Source organism: Rhineura floridana, chromosome 5 (genome assembly GCF_030035675.1).
Source record: "Rhineura floridana isolate rRhiFlo1 chromosome 5, rRhiFlo1.hap2, whole genome shotgun sequence".
Classification (NCBI taxonomy): domain Eukaryota; kingdom Metazoa; phylum Chordata; class Lepidosauria; order Squamata; family Rhineuridae; genus Rhineura; species Rhineura floridana.
In genome coordinates, this window is record NC_084484.1 from 186298722 (window position 1) to 186316364 (window position 17643).

At 46.7% G+C, this 17643-nt stretch overlaps 1 protein-coding gene across 4 annotated transcripts in view; it reads left to right on the top strand.

Moving 5' to 3' along the window:
• Nucleotides 1-14608, top strand: part of CLPB (ClpB family mitochondrial disaggregase) — a 116234-nt gene extending 101626 nt beyond the window's left edge. For 2 of the 4 annotated variants that reach the window (XM_061629160.1, XM_061629161.1), the window contains exons 11-16: nucleotides 939-1100; nucleotides 7262-7418; nucleotides 8337-8410; nucleotides 9024-9143; nucleotides 10138-10242; nucleotides 13813-14608. In XM_061629160.1, coding sequence (XP_061485144.1) covers nucleotides 939-1100; nucleotides 7262-7418; nucleotides 8337-8410; nucleotides 9024-9143; nucleotides 10138-10242; nucleotides 13813-14064 — 870 coding nt within the window. In that variant the 3' untranslated portion in view covers nucleotides 14065-14608. The remainder of the gene's footprint in view (nucleotides 1-938; nucleotides 1101-7261; nucleotides 7419-8336; nucleotides 8411-9023; nucleotides 9144-10137; nucleotides 10243-13812) is intronic. The other 2 variants (XM_061629162.1, XM_061629163.1) reach the window with 2 other exon arrangements.
• The last annotated feature ends 3035 nt before the right edge of the window (nucleotides 14609-17643 follow it).

Sequence of the window (17643 nt, forward strand, 5' to 3'; positions counted from 1 at the left end):
TCACCTGGCATTCACACCTTTGCTGTCACTTGCCCCTTGGGGGCATGCTATCTCCAGAAACTCAGCTTTGTTCCTCTTGCCTCACCTATACAAATAACATTTAACATGGCATGCCTTGTTGCAGAACATCATCTGCCATGTATTCCTTCCCGTCTCCTGAGAATAGAGTTCCATGTTCCCTCTTTCCCAGATGCAAGATTAGTTGGGATACGAAGTGAGACTTTTTCCATGAAGGCCTCCACCCCCTGGAATACGCTGCCTGCCTAGAAAGATCTGTCAAGCCATTTCCTTGTTCTCTTCCCACAACCAACTGTAAACCTTTTTTTTACTTTGCCATTCAAGTGTTGTCTGAAAATTGAAATCCGATGCAGAATTGAACTCGTTGGCTTTTTAAAGAAAAGAAAAGAAAATGTCTAGTCCCTGCTAACACATGCAGGAAATATTTCTAGTAGCTGTAGAGTGTGGTGTGGAAAGCAGAGCACAGTGCCTTGAACAGGATTTCAATGCCCTTCACAGCTCCCTGCCAGGCCTTCTGTTTCTTGGCCCCCACACCAATAACTCACCTTTCTCTACTATCCATGTCCACCTTCCATTCCCGCAGACCTTGGACACACACCCCAAAACCACAAAACAAACTCACAACCCTTTATTTTTTAAAAAAAGTAGATTGAATATATACGGCAACATCAGCAACCATGTGTAAATATGCCTAATTTGTGCACTGAGATCTCTGTCCTTGGATGTCCTGCATTCTGAATGTACGCAGTTGCAGACACATCTTCTTTTCCTTGCTACTCAATGATCGGCACGCTCTGTGCACCGAGATCGGATGCAAACTCCGGTTCCTCATACAGGCACTCTTGCTTTAAGCCACAGGTGGGTCTCTGTCCTGTGTCAGGGCATTTTCACCAGACTTCTGCGGACTCTTTCTCTTCCAGGTTGCCAAGTTTATTGGCTCCCCTCCAGGCTATGTTGGCCATGAAGAGGGCGGGCAGCTCACCAAGAAGCTGAAGCAGTGCCCAAACGCGGTGGTGCTCTTTGACGAGGTGGACAAGGCCCACCCCGACGTCCTCACCATCATGCTGCAGCTGTTTGACGAAGTAAGATTATTTTTTTTAAATGCACACACACATTTATGAAATTCCAGTGTGGTTCTCTGATTCACTAGAAAAGACAATAATGCTGGGGAAAACAGAAAGGAGTAGAAAACGAAGAAGACCAAACAAGAGATGGATTGACTCCTTAAAGGAAGCCACAGACCTGAACTTACAAGATCTGAACAGGGTCATTTATAACAGATGCTCTTGGTGGTTGCTGATGCATAGGGTCGCCATAAGTCGTAGTCTACTTGAAGGCACATAACAACGACAACAACAAAGTGTAGTTCACCTACACATCCTCACTCGCTGGTCAGTCAGTCAGATGTATTTGGTCACCGCAAAACTGCAAACAGTCAAACTGAGACACATTTTAAGATGGATGATCCACGGTGCATCAGACCCCATTTTGTGCAATAAATTTTTGTCTGATCTCTTGGGCTGCTACAGCAAACAGAGAAAATGTATTTATGTGTAATGTATTTATCTCTGTCAACCAGTCAGCAACAGCTTTGTCTCCCTACTGTTCTAATCTTTCCTCACTCCCTATCTGAAATTGCTGATTCAGGGTAGGACAGGGATATTTACTTGACCTCTTTCACACCACCATGTATACAAACAATGCATGGAGAAGACCGGGAGATCACGCCTCCTGGCCTGGCCCCACTTCTGTGCATTAGGAGAGATTTGGGAATCCAAATTGCACAGAGTTCTCAGTCTCATGGAGAGCCTCTGCACCACTGCACTGGCTACCAATTAGTTTCCAGTCTCAATTCAAAGTACTGGTTTTGACCTATAAAGCCTTATGTGGCTCAGGACCCCAATGCCTCAAGGACAGCCTCTCTCCACATGAAACAACTCGGACTTTCCCGTGTGTGTGTGGAGGGTGGCGACAGAAGAACTGGCCTTTTTAGTGGTGGCTTCCCGCTAGTGGAATGCTCTCCCGAGGGAGATACTCATGGCGCTATCATTATCTATTTTTAGGTGCCAGGCAAAACCCTTCCTTTTTCCATGGGCTGTCGGCCCTTAACTTGAAGGGCTTTAGGTATCAATGGGCTGTTTTAATGCGGCAGGTCTTGCATGACCTGCCTTTATTTGTACTGATCTGTTTGTACATTTTTAGTGGGTTTGTTATCATTGGTTTTAATCTTATTGTTGCTGGACTGAATTCACGGACGTCGGGGACAAGCTGCAACGTGTGGCCCTTCTGCCCCAAACACATGTTGGATGTACGTGTAGATGGGGTTGAGTGAACACCCCTGGTGGTAACGTGTGCAGAGTGAATTCTGCTCATCCCTGCCTGTCAAGAGTTAAGTCCCCCACTATTGTGCAAACTGTTGGTTGCTTACCTAATCAGTGGCGAAGGGCTGTGTTGAAAGCTCCTGGCTTTAACAAGGAGTTTGTTTTCCCTTTTGTTCACCTCACTCCTGGCTACAGGCTGTACATGGGGTGAAGTGTATTAAGGAGGTATTTCCTTAACTGATCCTCTAAACAAGTAACCAGGTGTCTGCATTTGCAACTGTGGAGGCGAGAACCTTAATGCAGGAATGAGAGTCAAGGGACTCAGATCCTAACAAAAACTAGTATGGGATGTGAAAGCTGGATCATAACAGTAAAATTATGCATAGTAATATATGGGAAGTTTAGCTAGATTTGGAAGGGGCTTGTAGTGAGCATATTGCGGGAGGGCCGTGTCTCTCGGGCAGAGCATCTGCTTTGCATGCAGAAGGTCCCAGGTTGAGCCTCCGACAACCTCTCCAGGTAGGCCTGGGCCAGGCTCCCTGCCTGAAACCCTGTAGAGCTGCCACCAGTCTCCAAAGACAATGTTGCAGTTTCCTATATTCCCATGTCCTCCGCAGTTTATACTTGTTTTTAATGCTTATTTTGTAAGTTGCTTTGAGTTCTTCACGTTGGTGAAACAGCTACTAATAAATATAATTTGATGATGATGATGGTAGCCCAAATTCTTTGTCCTTGGTGGAACTAAGTTTGTCAATTTTTTTAGAAGTCCATGGATTCCTTTATTTTCTATAATGATGAGAAGCGTATGAAGGGTGCTGTATCCCTGTCTCTTGACGACTGGAAGTTTGCTTCAGCAGTCTCTGGGGCAAGGCTTTTACAGGGCACTGGGCTGCCATAAGAGCTAGCAGCTTGCACTCTTTTGCTTTTTTGCAGTGGAGTATCTCAAGGTGCTGGGTTTTATGCAGAATGCACCTGGCCCTACTAGGAGCTCTGTGTATCCCTGGGCCCAAGATTTCTCTGCACAGGTTTGCTTGCTTGCCACTTGCAATGCACAGCCATGTCTTTGGGTGTGCCTGCATCAGTCTGACCTGTGGGAAAGAGATTCCTCCAGTCTGATGGACTGAGCCAGACAAGAGCACTTGGCATTCGCCTGAGGAAGAGCGAGCGCATGCAGATTTCACAACCCCTCCTGTGTAGATCTTCAGTTCTTGGTGTTTGGTTAAAAAAAAAACCTGGCTAGATTGTGGTTTTTTGGCGGGAGGGTTCAGTTTTTTTCCCAAGGATTAATAACACTGGTATTTTTCTTGCATAGATCATGGTGGCAGCCGCTAAATGCGAAATCAATTCCTGAACCCGCCTGCCTGACAGAGCAATAACCGAAATGTTAATCCCAAGCACCCGACAGGAATTAGTGATGTTCTGCTGGGCAGGGCTGCTCCTGGCAACATTGGGAGGAGGGGACGTATTCTTTTGTTTTATTTCTCCTCTCCCCAAATCAGTATTTTTGAAAGGTTTTAGAGTTCTTGGAGGGAGACAGAGGAGATGAGTGCTTGGAGCGGTGGTGATGGCTCTCCTATGCAGCCGCTCCTGGGTGCCTGTCTGTTTCCCCAGCCACCCATCTCCGGTTAACGTGCTGCGTGTGGAATTAGAAGCTGTGGTGATCTCAGGTCTGAGAGAGCAGCCGGAACAGTCCCCCTGTACCAGCGATGGTTCTTTATAGCTGACAGCAGTTTCACTGCTAGCGTATTAAACTGGCTCTCCCCAGTGAGAATAAGCCACCTTCCAGGGACCTCATGCGCTCCCCAAGTGCAATGATTCCTCTACCAATCAACTGTAATCCTACATCCAGGTTGGAAGGAATGCAGGCAGAGGGGCACCACTCCTACCCACCCCCCTCTCTTGGGCCTACAGCATCCCTGAGAGATGCCTTCAAGTCCACTCTTGAAAAACAGAGAACAAAAATAGCCATGCAGATCTAAATTGACGGTGGCCACTTCATCTCTATTCTCAATCATGGCCATCCAGGTGCCTCTGAGAAATTTGTAAGCATGGCTGAAGGCAACACCCCTCCCTGGCACCTGATAATCAGAGGTCTACTGCCTCTGGACGTGGAGGCTCCTCCAAGGGAGGAGAATTCTCAGTTCCTCTGAAACGTCTCAGCCCAGCACCGACAGCCTCTTGTAATTAGGAGGGGGCTCTTCATGTTTAATTTCTTGTCTTATCCTCAGTGAACAAACAACCACCCACCCTTCTAAGTCTATGAAGGCCACTAACATATCTGCCCAAATCTTTTTGTTTAGGATAATCCTTTGCGATCCTTTCCCCTTTTTTATAGGCCTGCTGGGTGGATGGAGATCCAAGATCATTATGGCTTCCCATAATGGGTATCTGGTTGGCCCCTGGGAGAACAGGATGCTGGACTAGATGGGCCACTGGCCTGATCCAGCAGCCAGGCTCTTCTTAAGTACAAGTACCTGGCAGGCACATTTCCCCTAGGAAAGGCCAAGGCAGGAGGCAGACGGAAAGCGCATGCAGTTGGCGCATGTTGGGGGAAGGGCTGTAGCTCAGGAATAGATGCTGGTTCAACCCCCAATGGCATCTCCAGGTAATTCCCTGCCTGAAATCCCGGAGAGCCACTGCCACTCAGTCTAGACGATACTGAGCGAGATGGAGCAATGGTCTGACTTGATATAAAGCAGCTCCCTGTACTTTTGTCTGCCTCTTCTCAGAGGTGTACGAGCACCCGCTCCAGATGGCCTTTGGTGAGGGGAAGGCTCGGTGGGGTAGGACAGGAGCATGCCCTGTTGGGTGCTCCTGCCCAAAGGGCTTGAAGTTGCAGCCCAGATGTTAACCCCAGCGGCAACTGAGAGCTCCAGAGGTTGAACTTCAACTTTCTGCAGGCCACAGTCTGCCACTGCACTGTTACTATTTTTTAAAGATTCTCATTCCGCCTTTCAACCCAAAGGCTATGACCTTTCGCCATAATAATAATTATTATTTATTATTATTTATTACATTTTTATACCGCCCCATAGCCGAAGCTCTCTGGGCGGTTTACAACAATTGAAAACATTAAAAACAAATACACAAATTTAACAACACTTTTTTAAAAAAAACCATTTAAAAACACATGCTAAAATGCCTGGGAGAAGAGGAAAGTCTTGACCTGGCGCTGAAAAGATAACAGTGTTGGCGCCAGGCACACCTCGTCAGAGAGATCATTCCATAATTTAATAATTAATAATGATTATTATGGATAAAATATTGAGAGCATTAAGGCAGCATAACTTCAAGGCTCAGGATCCAGAAACGGCTAAAATATCCTTAAGAAGGCCCCACTCTTAGAAACGTTGTGTCACTTCAGTCCCATTGAAAGGACTGGAATGAGGACTTCAGTCCTGTGGATGCTCGTCACACCGATCTGCGTGGGAACGGTACGTGCCTAGCAGTGGTGGCTGGTGTCCCTTGGGACCGGTAGGGCAGAAGGCAGGTGCCCAACAGCAGGCAGCGCCAACTCATTCTCGGTTTCTCCCCACCCTCCTCCTCCCTGATGAGTTCTGCAAGGGCAACACTGAAGCTGAGGAGAAAGGAAGTGAGACGCAGGGCCACCCCTCTGGGCTGGCTGTAAGTAAGAAGGCAGGCAGATGAGAGCCAGCTGAGGACAGACTTGCCCTAATGGACCAGCCTGTGGCAATGCTCTTCCTTGCTCTGCATGGTGCCCATAGTCTTTTCAGAGTCAGGTTTTACTGCCAGAGTAGCAAAGAAGAGTTATTTATTTATTTAAAATATTTCTATCCTGCCCTTCTATCCTATAATAGGGCACTCAGGGCGGCTTACAATAAAATTGAGCACGTACGTAATAAAATTGCACACAATAAAAATCACAAAAACATTAAAATAAATTAAAATACATACAATGCAATTAAAATACATAAAATAATATATATACACACATATATGCATATCTAGGGAGTGGTAGTGAAGGGACTACTGAGGTAAAAATTAAATAGAAGGCATAAAGTCAGTGTCAGGCTCTACCTTCATGGTGGAAGCACCATCGTGCAGATGTGCATCATGTTGTCCTGACCGCAGAATCTGAGTGTGCGCCACTGCAAGCATGTTAGGGGCTTCTTGGGGAAGGAGAGCATCTCCAACAGCCACACACTCGATTTTTTCCATGAGGGGTTTTATTCAGCCACTGCAAATGTAATTCCCACGTAATCATAGTAACAATATTCCTAACGCACTTTCTAAACAGTGCTGCACGATACATAAAATTAAGTATGGACCCTGCACTGCAGGCTTGCAATCTAGTTGTTGTTGCATATAAAACCCCTTGTGAAACATGAACCGGTGTAGGAAACTGAGGCACCAATGAGGAATATTGAAGTTACAAAACGGAAAGGTTGTGTTGGTGTTTAATCTGGCCCAGAATCTCAAAACCTTTGATCAAAGAAACTGACTCCATCTTGGGAGAACTTTGAAATCATTCCCAGGAAAGGATGTTAAACCAGAATGGAAAATCCATGCACGTTTTGCCAGAGTGACCCCATGCTCAGAAAAGATTCTGCTCACAGACGTTTCCTGCCAAATCCATGCACATTTTGCATCTTGATGTTGCATCTTCCTTGTTCCCCAGCTTCCTTTATGGCATTGTTCCCCAACGTGGTGCCTTCCAGATGTCTTGGATTACAACTCCCATCAGCCCCAGCCAGCACACCTGTCTGGAGGGCACCAAGCTGGTGAAAGCTGCTTTACAGGAATCATTCCCCTGCTGTCGTGAGGGGGTGGAAGGGAGAGAGAGCATCATGTCTGAATCAACTCCCTTCTCTTTCTGAAGGTAGGCTTTATGTAGATGCCACTCAGAGTCTTGTGTCTGTTTTACAAAGGAATGGGGTGTTGCTCTTTCTTGTCTTTTGAAGGGCAGGCTGACAGACGGGAAAGGAAAAACAATTGACTGTAAGGATGCCATCTTCATCATGACCTCCAATGTGGCCAGTGATGAGATCGCCCAGTGCGCCTTGCAGCTGAGGGAGGAGACCCTGGAATTCAGCCGGAAGAGGATTGCCGAAAACCTGGGTACCAGTTCCCTCCTATGTGTCCTCTCCGCTGCTGCTGCCGTGTGCATTCCTGTGTTCGTACCAAATCCCACCCTAAATGGCACTTCATAATATTTTCTGCTGGATCAGACAGATCTGTGTCTGTCCTGATATTCTCTTTCCAGTGGCGCCAACCGTGCCCCTCTGGAAAGTGACAAAGCAGAGCCTGAAGGCAGCAGACATTCCCTCTGGTTTGTCCCGCGTGCCTAAAATGGCGCTTAAAGCACGTCTGAAATGGGCCTTGGTGTTGGATCTGCACAACGGTACGTTTCTAGCACCTTCTGGTTCCCACTGAGTTCTGCGGGAGAAAAGTAAACGGAATGTAATGTGGGACCTCCCCCACCCAAATAACAAGGTCGGCAAGGGGAAGGGGAAGGTTTTTCTCCCACCCCTTGACTTCCTCCCATAGAAGCAGATGGGTGCCAATGGCTGAGGGGCAAACTCCATCTGCTGCCCTTGCCAGGAGCTCCAAGGGGCTGCAGTCAGCTCAGCCAGCCACAGTTTCTGATGCAGGACTTGTGCCCAGAAGCAATTCTTTTTTCCTTTTACTCGTCCAGATTTGCTCAGGTTGCAACTTCCTGAATTCCAGCCCGTCCATTGACTCCTTTGTTGTTACCTGAAATATGAGCCTACCTTTTCCCGAGTCTTATGGGCTCCTCTCTGGGGTCTTGGGCAAAGAAAGACCTTTTGTGGCTCTGTTTTCAGGTGCCCCCCTCCCCTCCACCCATGCCATGCTTCTGCAAAAAGGAAGATGCAAGGAGAGGGCTTCCCTCTTATTCTTGCAAGGAAGCAGGAGGGGCAGCCAAGGAAAGAATCCTCTGCTCTGGAAGGTGTGCTGTGTTTTGGGTGCTGTCCATGACCTGCTGCTCACTGAGCCAGCTCGTGCCTTTCCTTTCAGATGATGTCCAGATGACAGACAAGATCACCATCTCCAAGCAGTTCAAGGAGAATGTTATTCGCCCGATCTTGAAGGTACAGATGGTGCTGTTTATCTTTAACCCCATTCTTTTTGGCCGTCTTGGGTTTCTGAAAGGGGGGCTCTCTGAAGCCTTGGTGTTCGTTTTCAGTCACCTTCTGTGGTGACAGGCACTTGGATGGATCAGAGCAGAGCTCCAGCCTGGTCTGGGGGAGGAGGAGGAAGAGAAGGGCTTCTCAAGAGTTTGCTCCAAGCGAGTCTTCAAAACAAAAGCACTCATACCTTGCCCGTCTCAGAAAATGGCGGGCTTAGCTGGCATTCCTCGCTCTCACCTTAAGTCAGAGATGCCACACTCTGACTGGGCCAAGCAGGGAGCGCCTGGTGTTGCTGAAGTGAAACAGGTGTGTTCCTAACTAATTCAGACGGATGGGAGAGAGCCCCTGTGAGCCACTCTGAGCTTTATAAAGGGAAGCCCACTATAAATAATGAAAACATAAAACAGGTTCTGGCCTTTCAGGTGTCTCCTCATTTCCATTCGCTTGCACTGACCTGTCCTGGTCTGATGCCGTCCTCCATGAACAGCTGTTTCAAAATGGGTTGATTTTCAGGCTGCTCGTCTGCTTTGCCTTCCCAGCAAATGCCTCTGCTCTCCCCCGTTGCCTTCCACAGGCTCACTTTCGGAGAGACGAGTTCCTGGGAAGGATCAATGAAATAGTCTATTTCCTCCCCTTTTGCCACTCGGAGCTCATTCAGCTGGTCAACAAGGAGCTGAGTTTCTGGGCTAAGAGGGTAAGAGCCTCCTACCACCTCCACCCCACGTGCATAAACTCTTCTGCTAGTCCAGAGCTTTCTTTTAAATGTTATTATTCTTCTTCTTGTTACTAATTCTCTTTAAAAGTATCAAATACGAAAATACCAGTCATAGATGCAAATACAAATATGTAAATACAGACATGAGAGCCAGTGTGGCTTAGTGGTTAAGGTGGTGGAGTACGACCTGGGAGACCAGGATTGAATCCCCAGACAGCCACGAAGCTCCCTGGGTGACCTTGGGCCAGTCCCTGCCTCTCAGCCTCATGAAAACCCTATTCAGAGGGTCGCCATAAGTCGGAATCAACTTGAAGGCAGTACATCCTTCTCCTCCTTAAGCCATTTCTATACCTCTTAATGAGAGAGCCAGTGTGATGTAGTGGTTAAGGTGTTGGACTGTGACCTGGGAGACCAGGATTGAATCCCCACATAGCTACAAAGCTTGCTGGGTGACCTTGGGCCAGTCCCTGCCTCTCAGCCTCATGAAAACCCTATTCAGAGGGTCGCCGTAAGTCGGAATCAACTTGAAGGCAGTACATCCTTCTCCTCCTTAAGCCATTTCTATACCTCTTAATGAGAGAGCCAGTGTGATGTAGTGGTTAAGGTGTTGGACTATGACCTGGGAGACCAGGATTGAATCCCCACATAGCTACGAAGCTTGCTGGGTGACCTTGGGCCAGTCCCTGCCTCTCAGCCTCAGAGGGAGGCAATGGGAAACCCCCTCTGAATACCGCTTATCATGAAAACCCTATTCAGAGGGTCGCCATAAATTGGGATCGACTTGAAGGCAGTACTTCCCCCCCCGAAATACAGACATATCATTGAGAAATAACAAATCATAATAAATTAAATCCTGATCCACATTATCCAATACTGTACTTTTAATCCGGATTAGGGCCCATAATAGTCTTTCAGTTTCTAGATCAAAAGGGCAGAGGATTCAGTAACTTACTGTTTCTTCCTCCCTCTGCAGGCCAAGGTGAGGCACAACATCACTTTAGTGTGGGACAGGGAGGTCATGGATGTGCTGGCAGATGGTTACAACCTGCACTATGGCGCCCGCTCCATTAAGCACGAGGTAAGTTGGGGGGGCAGCAGCAGCTTTTGCTTCTCTTCATGCATTGTTTGAGTTAGAAGGGATCTAGTCCAGCCTTCTGCTGCAAGGCAGGGTTCTCCAAATCCTTCTCTTTCCTCTCTCTCTCTCTCTCTCTCTCCATATATTTTTATATATTTTTTAATTTGTATATTTGTTTTAATGTTTTTAGTTACTGTAAACCCCAGAGAGCTTCGGCTATGGGGCGGTATATAAGTACAATTAATTAATAAATTAATTAAATAAATCAATATATGGAGGCTGCAAAAAAGGCAAATGCTATATTAGGCTGCATTAACAGAAGTATAGTTTCCAAATCGCGTGAAGTACTAGTTCCCCTCTGTTCAGCACTGGTTAGGCCTCATCTTGAATACTGCATCCAGTTTTGGGCTCCGCACTTCAAGAAGGACTTGGACTTGATGGCCTTATAGGCCCCTTCCAACTCTACTATTCTATGATTCTATATCCCACCCTTCCTCCTAGAAGGAGCCCAGGGCGGCAAACAAAACCCTAAAAGCACTTTACAATATCCTAAAAACAAAACACTTTAAAACAAAACATCTTTAATGTTAAGACTGGGATAAGGTCTCTACTTAAAAGGATTGTTGAAAGAGAAAGGTCTTCAGTAGGCACCGAAAAGATAACAGAGATGGCGCCTGTCTGATATTGATGGGGAGGGAATTCCAAAGGGTAGGTGCCACCACTCTAAAGGTCTGCTTCCTATGTTGTGCGGAATGGACCTCCTGATAAGATGGTATCTGCAGGAGGCCCTCACCTACAGAGTGCAGTGATCAACTGGGTATATAAGGGGTATGACAATCTTTCAGGTATCCTGGTTCCAATCTGCATAGGGTTCTATACACAAGCACCTTGAACTTAGCCCGGTAGCTAATGGGCAGCCAGTGCAATTCTTTCAGCAGCGGGGTAACATGTTGGTGATACCCTGCCCCAGTGAGCAGTCACACCACATGCAGGGCACATCTGCTCCCCGCAGTCTCACACCCAGGGAGGGCCAGCCTTCTGCCAGTTGCAGACTTTCACTCTGAAGGCATCTGGCAACTTTCTCGTATCACACAATTCACTGCACAGGCTCTCACCCTGCTCAGGAACCACACACGTGCCTTATATCCTCCCCACTACCAATGTCCTCTAGATTGGTTTTAAAAAGAATAGAAGTGGGTAGCGCCTTCTCCCTTGGGACTCCCTAAGGGTCTCCCCAATGGATCACTCCCTTTGGTGTTGTCGCTTCGGTGGCAGCCCCACCAGTGGCAGACACACTGCCCAAGGTCAGCTGGGCTTTTATGCCCCTGACCCAGCCAGGAGCTGATGGAATGCAACCTCTTCCTGGATTCAGGTGAGGCAGGGGGTCCCAGTCTTTACAGCACTTACCAGGCACCTCAGCTGTCTCAAGAGACAGCAACCCAGACGAGCAGGCAAGCAAACACCCAGATGCTCAAGTATTCAGCCCCAGGGCAGGTCTTCTTCAGTCTCCCAGTGCTGCAGCTGTTACACACAAACACACACACACACACAAAGTACATATGTACATACACACAAATTAATATTAGGGTTGTGCATGTACCCAGTTTGTGGCTCTGATTCATAAATATAGATCAGGCCCAATCTGGTTCTGATAAATTCAGACCCAATCCAATCTCATTCAGATCCAGATCAGAATCCGAATATTACAAATCTCTGGAAATCCCATTGTCTTACATTGCAAAACTAAAACGGCCATAACTTTCTTATTTTGTGACCTAGAGAAATAAAATTTGGAGACATGGTAGCTCCTATAGAGGAGTTTAACGCTGCCAGCTTTCAGGGTAGCTCAGGGTAGCTCAAAGGGATTTCATTCTCGCTACCTGTAAAATTTGCTGTTTCCAAGAAAGTTTTTTTTACAGAAGACGCTGTCATTTAGGGGGCACATTGCCAACAGCAGTATGCCCATAAGGTTTGGCTGGCTGCCTGGCTAATAATAATATGTTTTTTAAAATGTATAACAATACAAGCTGGCTCTTCCTTATTGTTTGTGGAGAGCAACAGGAAAATAATAATAACAACACAATATACTGAATTCAGAAAACTGTGGCTAAATATGCCCACAAGGTTTAATAATAATTCTTAGCAATGAGAATCAAATAAAATTTTAAAATAACACAGACAACAAACTTTTTTAACAAAATATGTAAATAAGGATGGGACTGAGATTGATTGGGAAGGAAGAGAAAACATACACAAGCTGAACTGTTGTTGTTATGTGCCTTCAAGTCGTTTATGACTTATGGCGACCCTACGAATCAGTGACCTCCAAGAGCATCTGTTATAAACCACCCTGTTCAGATCTCGTAAGTTCAGGTCTGTGGCTTCCTTTATGGAATCAATCCATCTCTTGTTTGGCCTTCCTCTTTTTCTACTCCCTTCTGTTTTTCCCAGCATTATTATCTTTTCTAGTGAATCATGTCTTCTCATGATGTGTCCAAAGTATGATAACCTCAGTTTCATCATTTTAGCTTCTAGTGACAGTTCTGGTTTAATTTGTTCTAACAATGGACTTTTTCGCAGTCCATGGTATGTGCAAAGCTCTCCTCCAACACCACATTTGAAATGAACTTATTTTTCTCTTATCCGCTTTTTTCACTGTCCAACTTTCACATCCATACATAGAGATCGGGAATACCATGGTCTGAATGATACTGACTTGAGTGTTCAGTAATACATCTTTGCATTTGAGAACCTTTTCTAGTTCTCTCATAGCTGCCCTCACCAGTCCTAGTCTTCTGATTTCTTGACTATTGACTCCATTTTGGTTAATGACTGTGCCAAGGTATTAACAATCCTTGACAAATTCACAAGCTGAACAAATGCCACCAACCCACCACAAAATATTCCTCAGAGATGGAACTTACAAAAGATTTCTGCATTTTAAGACTTCTCTCTTCCAAGCACTGTGATTGGAGAGTGTTGGATGGGGTGACAGCATTTTAGCCTTCCTCCCTCTCTTCCCACTCTGGACTTCTCCTTTATGGTGTTTTAATTGCTCCATTTGAGAGACACCCTGTCTGGGTTCATTAGAGACTGTTTTGTGCTACAGATTTGTGCAAATCTCAGCTTGATTGAAGAGTATAAAATTATGCATGATGTGAAGGAAGTGGATAGAAAAAAAGTTCTCTCCCTCCTCATAACACTAGACGCCATTGGGGCCATACAGTGAAGCTGAATGTTGGGAAATTCAGGATTAAACTATGGACTTTGCTCCAGAAGAGGCAGTGATGGCCACCAACTTGGATGGCTTTAAAAGAGGATTAGACAAATACATGGAGGATGAGGCTATCCATGGCTACTGGCCATGATGGCTATACTGTCCCTCCACAGTTGGTCAGAGGCAGTATGCTTCTGAATACTAAAAGCTGGGAATTGCAGGTGTTGCACTCAGGTCCTGCTTTCAAGGCCACCCAGTGAGCTTCATGGCTGAGTGGGGATTTGAACCTGGGTCTCTGGTCCTAGCCTAGTATCCTAATAACCTCTGCGCTGTTCTTCTCCTTCTTTGATCCCCAGGTTGAGCGCCGGGTCGTGAACCAGCTGGCTGCTGCCTACGAGCAGGACCTTCTACCACATGGATGTACCTTACGGATCACGGTGGATGACTCGGACAAGCAGCTCCTGAAAGCAAAGGACAGCTCCTCACCCAAGGGAGGCCAGAGGAAGGCACCAACACTCCGGCTGGAGATAGTCGAGAAGGACAGCAAAAGCCGGAAGCTGGACATCCAAGTCCCCCTGGCTCCTGACGAGATGTCCTACTCCTTGTAGGCATAACTGGTGCCGTGGGCTGCCCACCAGCCATCAGTGCCCACTGCGGAGTTTCAGATTGTGTGGTCAGTAATAAAACAATCATGAGATGTAGATGAACTGAGTTCAAGAAAGTGGTTTGGGAAACCTGGATTTCCCAGAGGTTTCTCTAGAGGTTAGCGCTTAGCAGGGAGCGAGAGGTCCTTATAGCTCACATTGCTGATATAGCAGCGTTGAGCCAAGTTGGCCGTGTGGAAAACAGATGGGAGGGGTCAACCTGCTCCCGCATGGAGGATGAGAAGTTTGGGTTTGGGTTTTTTTTCCTCAGGGGGAATAAACACAAACTTGCTTGTTTCAATCAAGCAGCTCTGCCCGCCTGCCCCCCTCCACCCCTGAAAGTGACACTGCAGAGTGTGTCAGGCATCAATTCGCTGCTCGAGAAGGAACTTTCTCAGATGCTTACCAAGGCTATGAATTGATCTATAAAGGTGTAGGATGGTCTTTCCAGTCACATGGACGCCATCCGGATCTTTAATTTATTGCAATAAATGTAAAGTGTACATTAAATTATTTCACTCTCTGCTTCTTTGCATCTTGGACATTTAGGCCACAGTCCAGCGGGGGAAAGTCCTGCAAAAGCCCCACTGAAATTAACAGGAGCTGCATGAGACGTCAGTCCAGTCCGTTGGGGCTTGCCAAGGAGAAGAATGTCCTGCCAGATTTGCCCCTGAGGCTGTTCTCCAAGGGTCTGGCTGCACCAGCTCTTTTTGTTTCACTAGTGGACAGTTCTGTTCTCTGGCTAACTCTTGCTTTTGTTCTCTCCTCCACCAACAAGAGGGCCGCCTGCACCGCCCTGATAGTGGCGGTCGTGGCAAGGAAGCTGTTCGCCAAAGCTGAAAAATACAGGATATAAGCTCGTAGCTCAGCAGCAGAGCAGCTGTTCTGCGTGCAGGAAGGCCCAGGTTTGATCCCCAATGTAGTCTCCAGGAAGCGCTGGGGCATAGAATCATAGAATAGTAGAGTTGGAAGGGGCCTATAAGGCCATCAAGTCCAACCCCCTGAGCAATGCAGGAATCCAAATTAAAGCATTCCCGACAGATGGCTGTCCAGCTGCCTCTTGAATGCCTCCAGTGTCGGAGAGCCCACCACCTCTCTAGGTCATTGGTTCTATTGTCGTATGGCTCTAACAGGAAGTTTTTCCTGATGTTCAGTTGAAATCTGGCTTCCTGCAACTTGAGCCCATTATTCCGTGTCCTGCACTCTGGGACGATCGAGAAGAGATCCCGGCCCTCCTCTGTGTGACAACCTTTCATGTACTTGAAGAGTGCTATCATTGACCCTGTCTGAAATCCTGGAGAGTCCCTGCCTGTCAGTGTAGGCAGCACTGAGCTAGGCAGTACTGACCCATGTTCTGACTCAGTATAAGGCAGCTTCCTGTTGAACAAATTTCCTGGTAAACTATACAGTTGAACATTATCTTATACCAGTAGCTGGAAACCGCAGGAGGGGAGAGTGCTCTTGCGCTCAGGTCCTGCTTGTGGGCTTCCCATAATGGGCAACTGGTTGGCCACTGTTAGGACAGGATGCGGGCTGAGACAGGCCCCTTTGGCCTGATCCAGCAGGCTCTTCTTATGTTCTCACCTGCCCACAACTTCACAATGGGGACACAGCTTACCAAGCCGATACGCTGAGGCTACTTTTTGCTGTTCCCAAACATGTTCTTCCTCCATGGGAGACGCTGCTCTAAAGTTGTTTTAGTGTTCTAAAACAATACTGAATATTGTGCACCCTACCATGGTGTAAAGGAAAGAAAGCAAAAGCGAAGAGGAGATGGGAGACAATGGCCACAAAGTGCAGGACGTTTGACCAAGCTGCATAAGGGATGTGATGGGATAGTTGGTTCCTGTGTACTAAAGTATGAACATCCAGTAATGATTTGAAAAGAATTCTGAGGAAAGTTAAAGAGGAAAGCACAAAAGCAGGACTACAGCTCAACATCAAAAGGACTAAAGTAATGACAACAGAAGATTTATGTAACTTTAAAGTTGACATTGAGGACATTGAACTTGTCAAGGATCATCAATACCTTGGCACAGTCATTAACCAAAGTGGAGACAATAGTCAAGAAATCAGAAGAAGACTAGGACTGGGGAGGGCAGCTGTGAGAGAACTAGAAAAGGTCCTCAAATGCAAAGATGTATCACTGAACACTAAAGTTAGGATCATGACCATGGTATTCCCGATCTCAATGTATGGAAGTGGAAGTTGGACAGTGAAAAAGGCGGACAAGAGAACAATCAACCCATTTGAAATGTGGTGTTGGAGGAGAGCTTTGCGCATACCATGGACAGCGAAAAAGACAAATAATTGGGTGTTAGAACACCCAATTAAACCGGAACTGTCACTAGAAGCTAAAATGATGAAACTGAGGTTATCACACTTTGAACACATCATGAGAAGACCCAATTCACTAGAAAGGACAATAATGCTGGGAAAAACAGAAGGGAGTAGAAAAAGAGGAAGGCCAAACAAGAGATGGATTGATTCCACAAAGGAAGCCACAGACCTGAACTTCCAAGATCTGAACAGGGTGGTTCATGACAGATGCTCTTGGAGGTCGCTGATTCATAGGGTTGCCATAAGTCGTAATCGACTTGAAGGCACATAACAACAACAAAGTAAGAATATAAGAGGCTGGTGGCTGGATCAGGCCCACTTTCCTGTTCTCAAAGTAGCTAATCAGATGCCTCTGGGAAGCCCACAAGCAGGACCCGAGTATAAGAGCACTCTCCCCTCCTGCAATGTCCAGCACCTGGTTTTCAGAGCATACTGCCTCCAACAGGGGAGGGAGAGCATACCCATCATGGCTAGTAACCGCTGATAGCCTTCTCCTCCATGAATTTGTCTAATGCTCTGTGGAAGCCATCCAAGTTGGTGGCCCTCACTTTCTCTTCTGCCAGCAAATTCTAGTTTACTTATGGGCTGTGTAAAGAAATCTTTCCTCCTGTGTGTGATGTCCCTTCCAACATCCTGTTCTCATTGGATGACCCCACTGGGCTTTCGTATCACGTGAGAGAGAGAGAAAGGTCACTCACTCCACTTCCTCCACACCAGGCATGATCTCACACCTCTCTCATGTCCTCACTCCTTACTTGCTTTGTTCCTCATAGGAAAAAACTTTCCTCACAGGAGAGTCGCTTCATCCCCTTACCATTCTGGTTGCCCTTTTCTGAACCTTTTCCAGCTCCACAATATCCTTTTTGGGGTAAAATGATCAGAACTGTATACAGTATTCCAAATGCGGCCGCACCATAGATTTGTGTAACAGGATTGTGATATTGGCAGTCTTATTTTTTAACCCTTTCCTAAGTACTAACTTGCATGCAAAGATGCCCAGCGGAGGGGCAGTCACTGGGGATGGGGTGAGGGAACCAGCTGCGGACTATGCCAGCTTTTTACTCAAGAAACTGCCGGTGCAAACATGCCATGGCTGTGGATTGATCGATTGATCGCCAGTGAGCATATATAACTCTGATAAGCATGCACAGTTTCAGCCCATTGATTGAGCTTGCCTCGAGGTTTGCCTGCTAATCTAATTAC